The sequence below is a fragment of the Papaver somniferum genome, unplaced genomic scaffold (genome assembly GCF_003573695.1).
Source record: "Papaver somniferum cultivar HN1 unplaced genomic scaffold, ASM357369v1 unplaced-scaffold_79, whole genome shotgun sequence".
In the NCBI taxonomy this organism is placed as follows: Eukaryota; Viridiplantae; Streptophyta; class Magnoliopsida; order Ranunculales; family Papaveraceae; genus Papaver; species Papaver somniferum.
The window spans coordinates 730,988-746,904 of record NW_020650859.1 but is presented as its reverse complement, the minus strand read 5'-3'; the positions used below and the strand labels follow the sequence as shown (position 1 = coordinate 746,904).

Below are 15,917 nucleotides of genomic sequence, written 5' to 3'. Positions count from 1 at the left end.
AAGATCTACTGCATTTAAATGGCTTTTTAATTTTTTGTGGCCCCTGGATAATGGTTTTGTGGACTAAATGAACGGGACATTTAATGCACAAAACCATTGTCCAGGGGCCACAAAATATTACTCCCTCCGTCCCTAATAAGATGACCTACTTGTAGTTTGCACAAATTTTAAGGCAAGGAGGAAAGTGGAGTATATTTAACTATTTTTTACAATTATATCCTTATGGGCAATAATTAGTAAAATTTAGAAACGATTTATCTTTTAAACTATACCACGGTTTTTTTATAAACTTTATACCGTTGAAAAACATTTTAAAACACCTACGCAACGAATATAAACATGACTATCAAATTATACATATTTCTTATAGAAAAAATAATCAATTAAGAGGGTAGTTTTAGAAATATCCCTTGATTAGTGAAACAGGTCATCTATTTATGGGACAAAGTTTAAAACCAAGTAGGTCATCTTATTAGGGAGGGAGGGAGTATAATCTTGTAACTTTGCTTCCCACCAAAACTAAGAAAAATATTGGGACTTCCTATGCGATACAAACTTGAAAAAGAGAAAACCGAACATAGAAAAAGAACAAGAAACATAACACTGGAAAGATGAAATGTTGTCATTCTGTCATGCAGGGGAAGTTCTCTTGTATGATCATCCGACAACAAAACAGTCCCTGTGTTATCTACGGCAGTAGCAGAGCTACTTTCATTTCTCCTAATAGCATTAAGTTTGTCTAACAAAATATAGTAACAAATGAAATTTGGCATATCACCTCTCCAAGAATTGAAGAGAGAAGATTTCCTACCATTCACTGCCAGTGTATCTGCCACCTGATTACCAGTTCTTCTTATTTGGGTATGTGCATCCCTACCAAAAAAACTAAGGTAAACTTGGGGACTGGTAGTGGCATAGTCGTATTTGTTTCGTTGCATAAAAGGTTTGATCTGATACAATGCATTTGTGCCGGAAATTAAGCAAGACATGCTAATATTTGGATACCATTTTTTTGCTCAACATTTATCTATGCTTTGGACTTCGAAATGTCTACTTTAGCATAAGCTTATGGAAACTGTATAGAGCGTTGCAATTTAGCATAAGGCAAAAAATTGAAACGAATCAATTTCACCCATGAAAAAAACTACCAAAGAAAAATGAAGAACTAATTCTAGTTGATTGATTCAACTGATAAAAGATGACAACTCTGCTGCGTAGGTATAGATAGCTAGAGGAAGGCTAGAAAGTTAAATGCCGAGTCGTTGGCGAAAAAATATTAATGATAGTCCCACATAGGCCAGAAAGGAAAGAGCAGAAGGAAAACAGCCCTGTAAAAATAGCTTGAATTGTAGCTGAAATTCATACTTACCTGGACGGGGTCAATGGCTGATCAAGAAGGGTCATGGCCTAGGTTAGTGACTTCCATTGCACTTTGGAAGGGCGCTCGCCTAAGATCTCCCCATTGAGGGAGAGTCTACGTCATAATTTGTTCCTGAGGGGGAACGCGTTCGCGCGGCCCCTGCCAATATCATAAGCCCAAACATTCACTGCTGCCGAGTCTCTAGCTCTAGCAGTCTGTTGTTTGAAGCAATTGACAACCCAAAATTGCGCTTGCTAACACCTTCTGAACAGCTTGAAACACAAGCTGAACTTTCCAGTTAAGTGAATAATAAATCTACTTTTCACATCCAGGATTTTATAGGCCATGAATTTGCCATCTATTTAGCTTATATTTTTTTGATGTGAATGGGCATATATTTTTTGTACTCTAATTTTCATGCAAATGCAAGAACAGTTCTAGTTAACCAGATAGTGTTTGAACAATTCTGCACAACAGGAACAATTGTTTGACTCTGAGACAAATCTTTTGATCCTATTGTGCAGTCTTTTGAAGCTAGGCTTAAAAACTGGAAGAGTACAAGTTTAAACCAAACTGGAAGAACCACCAATGGGTGGTTAAATCTGTACTCAACTATAATACTTGAGGTGGAATGCTGAAAAACTTGTTGGTCTTGTGATTGAACTCTGAATTCCAGTTTATATTAAATGATTCTCATAACTGTTATCATGAAACCAAGACTCATACACTATGAACTTATATTCATAATTCAAAAACAAACCAGGAGTGAATTACCAAGAGGCTTTAACTTTAGAGGTTCAACGGGACACTGCTTCTCAATGGCCTCAGAATAATGCTCCTTAATCTCCATTTCCACATCCTGAACAATAAATGCACACAAATATCCGACCTGAAAATTGCCATCTGCTTGTGAAGCCGTGGTGATTGAGCTAGGCAAGCAGGGCGGCCTTTGTAGTCCAGTCTGAAAACAAATGCACCACCTTCACTTAAGCCTTGTATGAATTTTGTGTATAGGTTCCAGCAAAATCTTTCGGATAACAAAAATGCCTTATTCTATTTTCAACCTTACATGGAGTGCGAAAACTTGCTTGGTTAACAGGTGTACGCCCATACAGTTTTAACCTGTTTCCTGGGTAATTAACATGAACAAGCTGTTCTCTAGCCTGCAGAGCTTTTCTCGAAAAGCACTTCACTCCGTGCAACAGTAAGAACACACTGAGTAGTGAAGCCTTTCTCTCTCAAAACTAAGAATCCAATATTTTTACCAACACGACAGGTTGTTTATCCTTGAAAGAGTTCCCCATTTCTGAAATAGACCATGAAATAGATCTACAACAAGAAGACAGTTAGAAAGACTTCAAGTTTGTAAATCTACAACCATATTTGTTGGGCTTACAATTGCAGTCCTTTGGCTTAAAATTGCAGTTCTTCTACAAAAAAAAAAAAAAAAAAAAAATTTGCCTACTGATCGTCACAGTCTCCGTTTGATATTAACCTATAAAGATGAAAAGGAAAATAAAAGCAAGGTGAAACCATAGTTAGCTGAGAAAAGATTAAATTACCACAAAAAGTTTAGTTTTTGGCATTGTAGGGCTTTACCCTTGATTAGAGGGAGCCCTTCCAGAAATTCTCGACGGCCCTAAGGCCGAGGAGGGGGTTTGGAAATAGTTTTCAACCAGCAATTGACGCGCCTCGGTTATTACCTCATTAGCTGCGTCATTGCCCCAAGCGCAAAGATAACAAATAACGATGGCATTCACTTCGTATTATAGCACCTGTATTCACATCCCTGACTCTGGTTTGAATAATGTGGGACTAAATCACGACAGAAATGAGCAAAAAGGCATTGTGAGCATTGCGATAATGTAAATACAAGGAACCTGGTTGCAGAGTTTCACTTCCAAGTGTACATGATAGTAGGTATGTTCAAGCGATGCCAAAGAGTAGATGTCTGTTAGTGTTAGAAAAATGTATGAACATGAAACAATTTAAGCAAACTCATGCACACATAATCCTTACAGGACTTGGAAACAACAGTTTCGCGCTTAGTCGTCTTTTAGCTTTTTGTTCAAACCCATTTCATGGAATCCCTGTAACCTACTCAACTCAGATTTTTGATCAAATTGTCAAACCCACTATATGTATTTGTAATACTATGCTTAAAGCTTTTTTACTGAAAGGGGAACTCGATAAAACTTTAGAAATGTATAGTCATATAATGCACATTGGTCTCTACCCTGATAATTACACTCTTCCCTATGTATTGAAAGCCTGTGCTCATTCGAAAAAGGTTCAAGTAGGAGAACAGATTCATGGGGGTGTATTCAAGTTGGGTTTTGATGGTGACATTTTTGTAGGTAATACGCTATTGCTCATGTATTCTTCTTGTGCTAGAATGGTTGAAGCACGCCGTCTGTTCGAGGAAATTCCGGAAAGAACTGCGGTTTCGTGGACAGTTATGATATCTGGGTACTCTAAAAGGGGTGATGTTGATTCTGCGCGGTTAATATTCGATGAAGCACCGTTCAAGGATAGAGGAATTTGGGGTTGCATGATTTCAAGCTATGTGCAAAACAATTGTTTCAGGGAGGGGTTGAAAATGTTTCGTTTGATGCAGTTGACCGATTTAGACCCTGACGAAGGAATTTTTGTTAGCTTACTTAGTGCCTGTGCTCATTTAGGATCTGCGGATATTGGAATATGGATTCACAGGCACTTGAAGAGAATGCAGTTTCCGATGTCTGTTCAGCTTAACACTGCTCTTAAAGATATGTACGCAAAGTGTGGGAATTTGGGTTTAGCTAAGAATTTGTTTGATGGGATGCGGGAAAGAGATGTAATTTGTTGGAATGTGATGATTTCTGGATCGACAATGAATGGGGATGCCGAGAATGCACTTGCACTGTTTGAGCAAATGGAGAAAGATGGTTTCAGACCCAACGACATAACCTTCATCGCCGTATTAACTGCATTCAGCTATTCAGGTATGGCTTGTAAAGGACTGCAGATTTTTGATAGCATGAAGTCGGTTTACAGAATGGAACCTAAAAGTGAGCATTATGGATGTATGATCAACTTGCTTGGTCGAGCTGGGCTTTTTGAGGAGGCAAAAGAAATTATTCGGAAAATGCCAACTTCATGTAGCCATTCAGACGAAGCAATGGCTTGGAGAGCATTACTGAATTCTTGCTGTAGTCACGGAGAAACCAGTCTAGCAGAGGTTGCTGCTGAGAGACTCGTACAGTTAGAACGTCATTGTGGGGTGTATGTTTTACTATCGAATATGTATGCAAGTTCTGGTAAATATGATGATGCTAGGAGAATGAGGAAAGATATGAAAGATAGAGGAGTAGAGAAGACACCGGGTTGTAGCTCGATTGAGGTTAATGGGTTTATTCATGAGTTTGTTGCTGGTGAGAAAACACATCCTCAGATGCAAGAGATACATAAAGTTTTGGAGAAGATGAATGATCAGTTGGAGTAATACGAAAGCATGTTAGAGTAAGTGAATTAGCTGCATGGAAAATGGCCAAGTGAGAGAACCAATTCTACACAGCCAGTGATACCGTGACAAGCGACTTGACCTCAAGCAAAGGTTCTAGTTTACTTATCAGAAGTTAGAGCTTTCTTTTCTGAAGCATCTCTGTCACTTGAGGTTGTCCGGTTAGATTAGTTACAGCTGACAGTGAAATAATATCAGAAGTTGAAGATGGTATTTCGAAACTTGCTCTTGTTATTCACAGAATTACTGGTCTCTGTCCATTTAGAAAGTGCTCTCATGTCCGAGGCAGATGGAAATATGGTCTTGCAGAGTTTATTGGATATTGAATGACTCTGTAACATGTTGTCAAACTGAAGTTAATAGAGAGGTTGCAGGGAGGCTATCTTATGCAGTCATGCAATTGTGTAAGAGTATCGAGCGGGTCATAGTATCACAGCCATCGTACGATCAAGCTGAAATTCTTTCTGACTGGATGATGAAGGCCAAGCAGTTAAAGTTTCCGGCCTTTTGAGGTTTGGTGATATAGAATTAAGTCCTCAAAGAAAGATTTGTGGCAGGTCTCAGTAACATCAACGATGCCACAATCAGCCTTTGGTCGTGTTTATTTTTGTTTCCTCAGGTAGGACCTGACATTGTTCAATTCCAACCAAACTCAGGTTCAATTTAAATCATTCATCAAAACTTCTGAATCAATTTTAAACTAGAGAGATACAGAGAGTCATAACTAGTTTGATGAAGGATCAAGGACATGCCCCATGAATTAGCTCCTCTCGCCATTCCCCATGAGTTAGCTCCTCTCTGATGCAAAAAGTGACTTTCTTGCGTCACCTGGTGCAGCAACAAAACTGAGTTTTTGGCCACCTGGTTTAAAATTTATGTTTTCTTTTAGCCTCGTAGATTCTGCTTTCATACAGTGGATCACAGCTCTTTCTTTCCAGGTAGTTTCTCATTCATATTTGCTGCTAGATATACTTTCTAATGCATGAGTTTCTCTAAGTGTGATTCTGGATTACTATGAGAATGTATAACAAAATCACCTCACGTTTTATTTTTTCTTCTTACTTGATTTTGTTTCCCATGTAGTTTGGAGGCCAAATTTTACCCTCAACCTTCCCCCTTAGCTAACCATTTGTCTATCAGGTTAGCTAGGACCTTACAAGATCATTGTTACACTCAAAACACAGGAAGAGAATTGCATAACAGTATTTACCCCACGGTATCTCTCTTATTATTATACTACGTACTCTGCTTATTTTTGCTGAGGATTATATGCTCATAGTTTCTTCTAATTGGTTTTACATTTGACATGATTTTATACCGGATATGAATGATCACAAGTAGTCCCTCGAGTTACTTTCTACCCTTGTAATTACTCTATTTGTGATGTTTCAAGTTTCTTCTGTTTAGGGTTCCAATCTTAAGCTGTTTAAGTCTTTTTTGCTGTTAGACTGAAAATCTAGACAATGTAGTCTTATGAATAGTAAACTCGACATCTATTTGTTAAGGCAAGCAGTAGAAGACTCTTTTCACTTCTCTTTGTCTAAAATAAATTAACACAAGGCTGAATCGCATGTATGTTTCTTCTTGCGAGGATGAAATAATCCTAGAGTTCATCTTAGGGAGGATTATTTAGACAAAATAAACCTTGTTATAGTGGTCTAATTAGTTACAGATACTTTAGTCCTGCTGCTAGAGTTAGGATAATTCACTTTAGTTTTTAAACCTATTTTGAAGTAATGATGTTTGCTCAAATTTCGTACACTATAGGAGTTTGGTATTTTGATCCAGAAATGGAGGGCAAGTACTTGGCGGAGATGTTCAAGAGAGCTCTCCTTTTACTTTCTGTTCACATCATCTCTTTGTCGTATGTTTAAACCTGCTGAGTGAGGTCTAAATGCAACTTTTTGCAGGCACTTGGAGAAGCAAAGTGAAGTCCTAGAACGAAGTTGATCAACGGAATTGAACCTAAAAGTGAGCATTATGGATGTATGATCAATTTACTTGGTCGAGCTGAGCTTTTTGAGGCGAAAGAAATTATTCTGAGAATGCCAACTTCATGTAGCCATTCAGACGGAGCAATGTCTTGGAGAGCATTACTGAGTTCTTGTTGTAGTCATGGAGAAACCAGACTCGCCTACTATTGAATCTGGTATTCACAGAATTACTGGGTTATGTTTCATATGGTTTTGGTAGAACGATTTTTTTGGGAACATGGTTTTTTTTGAGGGACCATGGTCCTATTAGGCCACCTACACTATAGTTATAAGGGGTGTCCTAAACCATTGAAATGACTAACCTACCCTTAACCTAATTTAATTTAAAACCAATCCAATAACCACCTATATATATATATAACCACCTCCTCCTCCCACCACCACCTCCCACCATCGCCGATTACCACCACCACCAACCACCGATTACCACCACCGCCCACCGCTGATTACCACCACCACCACCTCTGATTATCACTACCAACAACCACCGATTACCACCACCACCTCCGATTACCACCACCACCAACCACCACCACCACTATATATATATATATATATAGCTTAATTTAAAACATTAACAAAGATATTCTCACAAACCCATTACTTGTCATTCGTTTTTGGTTGAATGAATGAGAAGTAATCATTAAAATGAGTTGAAAATGGAAGTTGCAGAGAGGTTTAATGGAGGTCTTTTTTTTCAGAGAAAAGTTCGGTTATCAAGAATTAATTTTTTCTTAACCGAACTCAGAGTTCGGTTGATTCACAAAAAAATACTTTTAACCGAACTCCTTGTATTAGAACAACACAAGTCCATAAGTTCGGTTCCTTCGCAAAATAAGGATATCACCGAACTTTAGTTTACGAAAATAATGAGAAGTCCACAAGTTCGGTTCGTTCGCAAAAATGTTAAGTTTTCTTTGTAACCGAACTCTACCTTTGAAACTTCGTAACCGAACTCTACCTAATTCGCCAAGAAATAAATTTTGTAGTAACCGAACGTTTACCTAATTGCATATATGCATATATAAGCCCAGTTCGGTTGATTCGCAAAATGTGTTGAAGTTTGCGAACCAGCCGGACTTCTAACACTAGGTTACATTTAACCTGCAGTTCGGATGGGAACTTGGTTGCGTTGAAGTTTGCGAACTAACCGAACACACAAGATGTACCCAAATAAATTGTTAAGTTCAAAGTTCGGTTACTTTTAACTGCAAGATGAAACTTAGCTTATATAAAGAAAACTCTCTTTATTGATGTTTAGAAAATCTCTCAAAACTAAACACAAGCTCTAATTTTGCTCATATGATCAACCACAACTTTGGTGATCATATATATATAGAACTATGAATTCCTTTTCCTAGTCCTATTACCTTATTACATGTCTTTCATTTTCTTAGAACTTAGCTAGCTCCAATTTCTTAGAACTTCATGTATTTCCTATTCTTATCCTAACCAACTTGTTAGTGATTTCTATATTGAAGATTAACCAACAATTTTTAGGTCAAGAGAAAACAAACAGGCTGTTATTTTTAGGTCCAAAAAAGGGTCATGCTTATTAAGCATTGTATGTTTGAGCCACTAGCCAATTAGACCTCTTCTGCTGGTCTGTAGAGTATTCCACAGTTTCAATTTAGTAGAAGGTATTTTACGTTTGATATGGAGGTGCTGCACTTTTGAAGCAAGATCGACACGTCTTATTTACTAAATAGAAACAGATGAAGACGACCCCCTTGTATTAAAGCTGCATCTAAAAGATTTTTTTGCTCTTCTTCCTTGTTATGATCCCTATAACACTTGCTGCATGAATTCATATTTGCTGATGTTCCAAAAGTCCCACATCCAGTTGGCAAAAAATTGATGTGTTTCAAGAATCCGACGTCTTACAATTTAACTAGGCTAGCAATCCATGATTTGGCCCAGTCCAGCACGGAAATTCCTTCGTAAATTCTCACGGTAAAACAAGAATACCTTCATGTAGTTTACTAGCTTTTGATGATAATGTTGTCAATCTAGAATTTTGTGATGGTCAAAGGCAGTCTTACAGTATGGTTGTTTACAGGCCGAGTCGTCTGGATCTGACAAAAATCACAGTCTGAGTCAGATCTGACTCAAACTGAAAAATAAACGATCCGACGTCTAATACGCCAGTGGTTGACTCAGATCAAATCAGATGTAAACACAAACAAACATGGTGTTAGATTGTGTTTTGTTCATTGAACTTTCGTTTCTACTCGAGAACAGAATCAATTGCTACTCATTTTCTGCCAGGTTGTTCGCATTTAGAAATTTGGTTAATAACCTGTACGCATAAAATTGTTTTTGTTCTCTGTTGCCTTTCTCATATTCATGTAACTATGAATTGTTTTAGCTAAAGTCTGAGCAGAGAAAAAAAAATGAAAAACGGAGAAGTGCGAAATGAAAGAAGAAAAAAAAAAATGGAGAGCGCTCTACCTCTCGCATGCTAAGCGAGAGGTAGAGCATGCGAGAGGTAGAGCATGCTAAGCGAGAGGTGGGGCATCGATCCCCATACCTCTCGCATGCTAAGCGAGCGCTCTACCATCTGAGCTACATCCCCAACATGTCTGATCTGCAGCTTAATAATTTGATATCTTCTTTTGGGTTCTACAATAACACGATTTCAATGCTGCACCACCACTAGGACCAAGGTGCATTTGGTGGAAAAACTTAAGTCTACTAAACTCATTCCATTAAATTAACAAATCGATTGTACTATGTAGTTCAAGGTCAATGTTACACTGCTACAGACACGGCACTGATATATCAAGGGGAAATTAGCCGGAAGACTAACAACTACTATCTACTATGTGCTTTAAATACTAATCACATTTCTAAAAATGATACATCACATGTATCAAATACGCTTGCAATGAGCTTATTCAGCTTATTGATTCACTGGAATTCTGGAAAGGGATTTACCTACAAGTACCCATTGCGGTTCTAATTCCCCGCCCCTTATTGACGCACATTTTGGAGGTGTTGTACACAAAGGGTTTTCCAAGGAAGTGACGAAGAAGAAGAAGTACCTTGCTGCTGCAACTCATGATAACGAAGGATTGCAGATTCTTCTCCTGCGAGCTATTGGTTATTTCTGTGAAAAGTCTGGCCCCGAGGTTGTGAAGGAGATAGTGATACCATTAGTTCTGAAAACACTCTATGATGAGGATGTGTTGGAGGAAGAGCACATTGTTCAGTGATTCAATGAAGGGATTGCTGCTAGTGGTAGCAAAAAATCACAGATATTGAAGAATGTCAAGCCCTTGATTGTGTGGTTGGAGAGTGCTGAATCTGAATCCGAATAGCATTCAGTAAAGACAATTCTAAGAAAGTAATAAGGAGGTCGGACGAAATGGTTGAGGTTTTTGAAGATGTGATTCCCATTATCCGACGTAAAACGTCACACTGAAATCATGGAAAGGGATTTAACTACAAGTAAAGTACGTACATGTACAGTTGCAGTAATATTGGCTTAGGATTTTATTGCAGTTCTCATTCAAACTTTCGAATATTGCAACCTCGGAATAGTGCTCCTTAATCTCCTTTTCTACATCCAGACCAAATATATTCACCAAAAGTTGTTGCCATCTGCTTGTGAAGCTGTGGTGATTGGCCTTTATAGTCAAGTCTGAAAACAAATGCTCCACCTTTGTAGTCCCACATTGAACAGTTAGAGTGAATTTTGTTTGTTTAAATAATGCCGGGATGAAAGTATCTATCGAGCAATGATATAACAAGCGCGATGTGGAAAGGGTTCCCATAGTTTTCAGATCTTCTGAAGTGAACGTGCCAATATGAGCTCAATTCTTTTTTTAAAATCCAATGGACAAATTTTTGGCGTGTTGTAACAATCCAGCTTTGTAAAACAAGCATAAGAACTTTGAGCTTTGTAAATGGATCTCCCTCAAAGGGTACTAGAAAAACGATGACAATGTCTTAAACTTATGTCTAGCCCAAAGTATTGTACATGTGCCGTATTTTGCTAAAATTACATCCTAAATTTTTAATTAAAACATGGGAGAAGGGAATAGAGGGATTGGTTTGTTAGCGCTAACCTGACAAGATTCTGAGCATCTTGATTAGCTGAATATATTTGAAGATCCTGAGCTTGCTTGACAAACTATAAGGTGCACAGATTAGGAACTGTAAAACATAGTCCCTAGTTTCCTCCTGTTCAGAAGAACGAGAAGTGATAAAACGAATTTTGGTTCTTGCAAGATTGGCCTCAGGAACAAATTATGACGTAGATGGGGAGACCTTAGGCGAGCGCTCTTCCAAAGTGCAATGGAAGTCACTAACCTAGGCCCAACCCTTCTTGATCAGCCATTGACACCGTCCAGGTAAGTACGATTTCAAGCTGCATTTTGAGTTTCACTTATAGGATCGTTTTCCTTCTCTTCTTTCCTGAACGGCCTATGTGGGACTATTGTTACGTTTCGTTAAAAGCAGTACATCTCTTTGGCCATATCAACTAAAGTATGACAGTGCCAACCAATGCTAACGCGTTATGAATTAAGATCAGGAAACTGAGGCAATGTTCCATCCAATATGAGGGTCCAAGGCAATATGAGAGCCTAGTTACTTGTGCAAAAATCATACTGAGCTAACTGCATTTAGGCGTACTGAAAGCTCAAACTTCAACCCTTCCGTTTTAGTGTAACAAAGTTAACATGTGCCCGACAAACTTGGGTTCCCAGTGGAAATCAAAATGCTTTGAAGCAAACAAATAAAGACACACCCAAAACCACCACAAATTGCCATCTGCTTGTGAAGTTGCGGTGATTGAGCTACGCAAGCAAAGCGGCCTTTATAGTCAAGTCTGGAAACAGATGCACCGCCTTCATTTGAGCCTGCTATCGATATCAGATAACATAAACTCCCTAAATCTATTTGCTTGGTTAGCACATCTAAAGCCATAAATCTTGAACGTGTTTCCTGGGTGCAGAGCTTTCTCGATATGGCTTCACTCCGTGCAACTGTAAGAACACACTGAATAGTGAAGCCTTTCTCTGTCAAAACTAAGAATCCAATATTTTTACCAACTGGACGGGGTGTTCAAATTCGGACAAGGACAAAAACTGTTTTAACCTTGAAACTTTAGATTTAACGATCCAATTTCAGTCCATGTTCGGCCGTTTTGATTGCAAATCTTGAAGCACAACTTCCATATAATTTCCATTCTATTGAGGCAGCTTCTTAACTGGTCCCAGACATATATATCCATTTCTTGCTTCATGAAATTTTAAAGAGTTTCAGAGCAACTGCAGTGGACGACTAAACCCAAATTTGGTGTCGAGTGGGCTCGCGTAGTGGGACGGATCATCGATCAAAATTTGATCAAAGAGTAAAACTCGGACCAAATTTGGTCGGCGATTAAGACCAAATCCAAATATAGTCGGGCGTTTATATAATGTCCGCCTACCCGACGGGCGTTGGTATAATGTCCGCATGTAGCCGCGCGTTCGTAAAGTTAACGCCTGATGCAGGGCGTTGATATAGTCATGAACCCAAATTTGCAAAGTTTTGAAAACTTTGCTTGGGGCGTTGTCTTTATCAACGCCCCATTTTTTTCTTTTTTTTGTTTATTTTTGAACCCGGGCGAACGTATAATCTCCGTCCCACACATCAGGCGTTGCTATAGTTCACGCTCCATACAGGCGTTGTCTTTATCAACGCCCCATACCAGGCGTTATCTTTATCAACACCTCATGCCAGGCGTAATCTTTATCTACGCTGGACGATGAAGCGGACTTTATATCAACGCGCGACCAAATTTACTCGTCACCCGCTACGCCACAGGACGGACTAAACCCAAATTTGATCTTTTTTTTTTAATCTTTGGTCTTTAGTTATGCTCGCACCACTGTGGACGCTCTCAGAGGATCCTATCTTAAAGTAGATTAACTGATCCTATCTTAAATTTTATGGTCCCGCATCGATCAGTTAGCATGAATTTCGTTTGTTTAAATAGCGCCGGGATCCAAGTATCTATCGAGCAATGATATAACAAGCACGATGTGGAAAGGGTTCCTCAGAGCTCAATTTTCCTGATTTTGGTAATGAAGAAAGTAATCATCCCAAAATCAGGAAAACCCTTGGTAAACATTGTTGTATTTTTATGCAAGTCTTATTTTGGATGGAGTCTTTTGTCATAGGTGTATAATAGGGAAACTGTGATGTACCAATATGATATGTTTGTGGGATGTGGTTTGATGTTTAAGGAGGACAAGGAAAGCGATGTTCCATCTAGTCCTTGCCTCGTAATATTTACGTTATCTTCAGGTTATATATCCATAATTTTTTACTTCAGTAGGTGTTTAATCTTAAGTGTATTCTGTTTAGTTATACGGTTACTGAATAATATGAATGGATGGTTTATGTAAATGGAAACTGTTGACTTGTGGGGTTTTCATCAGATTATCTTGCATCCTAAACAAGACCGAGTGCTGTCAATCCGGGAGAATGCCCGACTTCAAGGGTTCCCAGATTTCTACCGGTTGTTTGGAACCGTGAAACAGAGGTATAATTGTCACTCTTGATTTCTTTTTCTCTTTTCCTCTGATATTTCAAACTGTATCTAACGGTTCCTTGTATATTATAGGTACATTTAGTTCTTCAGTATAGAAATTCACTTTTTTTTCCATCTTGTGTTTATCAACTTGTATTTTCTTGACAAGGGCACTAGAATGACACAAGAGTACTCATGAAGCAATAGAGCTACTGGTGTTTAGAAGGATTTGTGTCTCTGGAATTCAGATTTTTTTGGATGAAAAGGAAAATCCCCACAAGAAATGAGGTAGCAACTTGTGTTGTGTCAGCTCTTATGAAGAGAAGGCGCAAAATCACCATAAGAATGCAATAGTTGCATTATAGGAAAACTGAACATATTCAATCTTCATTAATATTTTCCTGCACAATTCAAATTCAGCTTACCTGCAACTGCCAAACTCCAGAGTTAAGACTATCCCAAATCGAATTCCGCTTACCTGCAAAGAGCTATTGCTCCATAACCCAAAAAGTTGAAGCACCCAGCTATGCTAGAACATTTAGTCACTGAACACATGGATGAAAGTCAGTACACCTGCTGCTGGAAAATAGCTAATCCATTATAGGCCATTTTTCTTTGTAGGGTGTTCGGTAAATTTTTGTTGGGTGTGATAATCATATATGAGGGTTATTCAGTCATACAAGAACAATATTAAAAGCAGCTGCAAAGGGGAAACAACACAGATTCATTTGAGATTTGAGAGTCTGAGGCTCTGAGCTTCAAACACCCAGCCCAGGGAATCAGTTGAAAAAGATCAACCAAAACTCTGATGCACCACTCTGTGTCATCATCCCACCAGTCTTATGAGAATAGTGAGCGGATGAACCTGAAAAATTGTAAGTTTCTTTCTTTCATTCTTCTCCATGAATTACTGTAGTTATTCCCACATATATTTATTGTAATTAGATAACCCAAATCATCAAAAACTCATCTTGACTTGTATGTTTGAGTCCATTTTGAGATTTTCAGGTGTTAGGAATTTTAGGGTTTATCCCCCATTTACTGAAAACATTATTAACTTCTTAGCAGGTTCCCTATGGCAATGAAGCATTCTTGTTTTGGTTGATTTTTTAGCTTTACAATGGTCACAACCCTAGTAATGACAATAGAACACACATTTTTGATAAATTTCAGATTGGATACTGTTGAGTTCATTACTAGACAAATACTAGTAGTATTCGAAATAGAGTTAATATGAGTGTAAAGTTAATTAAGGATGACAGTGTCAGTAATATGTCGTGGCAGAAGCAACAAAGACTGCTACTAGTTACCAATCTCACAATATAGATAAAGTGGTAGCTCCAGAACAAGTTTCAGTTACTGCAATTACAGGCACAGGTGCAACAGTTGAGCCATTTGGATCATTTGTGTCCAATCTCTAGACTAGATGGGGAGATTTTGACATATCTATCGAAGTACCCTGTGATTCAGACCCTTCCCCATCACCAAAGTCCACATCCTCCTTGCGAAACCACCACTTGAAATACTTTTAGAAATAACTATTAGAAACAAGAACTGTTCCTTGCGCAACAACCACGATCCTGATGCTGGCCGACTGAAGCACCATCCTTCTCCCAAACTTTCAGAAAGGAGTCAGTACAAAGACAAGAACTAATCCTTGTGCTACAGCTACGTTAATGATGTTGACATCAGAAGTTCTTTACTACATTTTGTTAAACCGATTTTAAACTTCTGTTCAGGTTCCTGGTGGAAATGAAGGTGCATTCTGATTTTCATGGGCTTGTTCTTAACGAAGTGAGCAGTGATCACTTCTATCATTTCAATGATCTTGTTTCTTCTACTGTATTTTTTCCGCCGCAATGATAGAATTGGCTTTTATTGGCACTCCAGCTTATGCTATGTAATGGCTAAATTATATAATGCATCATGCTGCAACTTCTCATTTTCACAGAATGTAGGTTTCAGGCTTGGTGCATAACTTACTTCTTCTCATTTTCACAGAATGCTGTTTAATCTTAAGTGTATTTTTTACTTCATTTAACCTCCTCCTCCCACTTTCAATAACTTGTAGAACTACCATTTCCTTAAACAAAACGAAAAATAAAAGCTTAATTTCTTTTGCCGTTTGTAGAAAAAGAAGAAATTGATTATCAACTCTTTGTAGTTTTGTAATAAATAGTCAAGGACATAATTGGATGTAGCTCAGCTGTCTTCCACTCCCCCACCCACTAGTCTTCGCTAAATAAGGGAGTGAGATTACGTGCATGAACCCCATACTCCACTCCTACAAACAATATTTGTTAACATGGTGTGTGATACCAACTAGTTAATTTTCTCTATTTCTGTTTTTAAATAGCCACTTAAATTCATTCTTCTCTTTACTCCATTATGATTTCTTTGTTTTTTCCTAAAACTGTCATTTTGTTGCACCAGAAATTACAAATCTCATCATCAACAATACTGTTCTCCAGTTTCTTTCTCATCAGATCTCCTTTGACCTCTAAGGTATCTCTAATTAACCTAGCTATGAGTTCTCTT

General features: G+C 38.2%; 1 protein-coding gene, 1 non-coding gene and 2 pseudogenes across 2 annotated transcripts; 2 read left to right on the top strand and 2 right to left on the bottom strand.

Annotated features, from left to right (window-relative positions):
- Positions 1–1,361: 1,361 nt before the first annotated feature.
- Positions 1,362–1,523, top strand: LOC113344755. Its single transcript, XR_003357912.1, has one exon. It is a non-coding gene; the product is annotated as a U1 spliceosomal RNA (small nuclear RNA).
- A 1,428-nt stretch (positions 1,524–2,951) lies between these two features.
- Positions 2,952–3,098, bottom strand: LOC113344757 (annotated as a pseudogene).
- Positions 3,099–3,293: 195 nt separating this feature from the next.
- LOC113344566 (pentatricopeptide repeat-containing protein At5g66520-like) lies at positions 3,294–4,844 on the top strand. The gene has a single exon (XM_026588516.1). The coding sequence runs from the start codon at positions 3,294–3,296 to the stop codon at positions 4,842–4,844; it is 1,551 nt and encodes a 516-aa protein (XP_026444301.1).
- Positions 4,845–11,086: 6,242 nt separating this feature from the next.
- Positions 11,087–11,219, bottom strand: LOC113344756 (annotated as a pseudogene).
- Between the last annotated feature and the right edge of the window lie 4,698 nt (positions 11,220–15,917).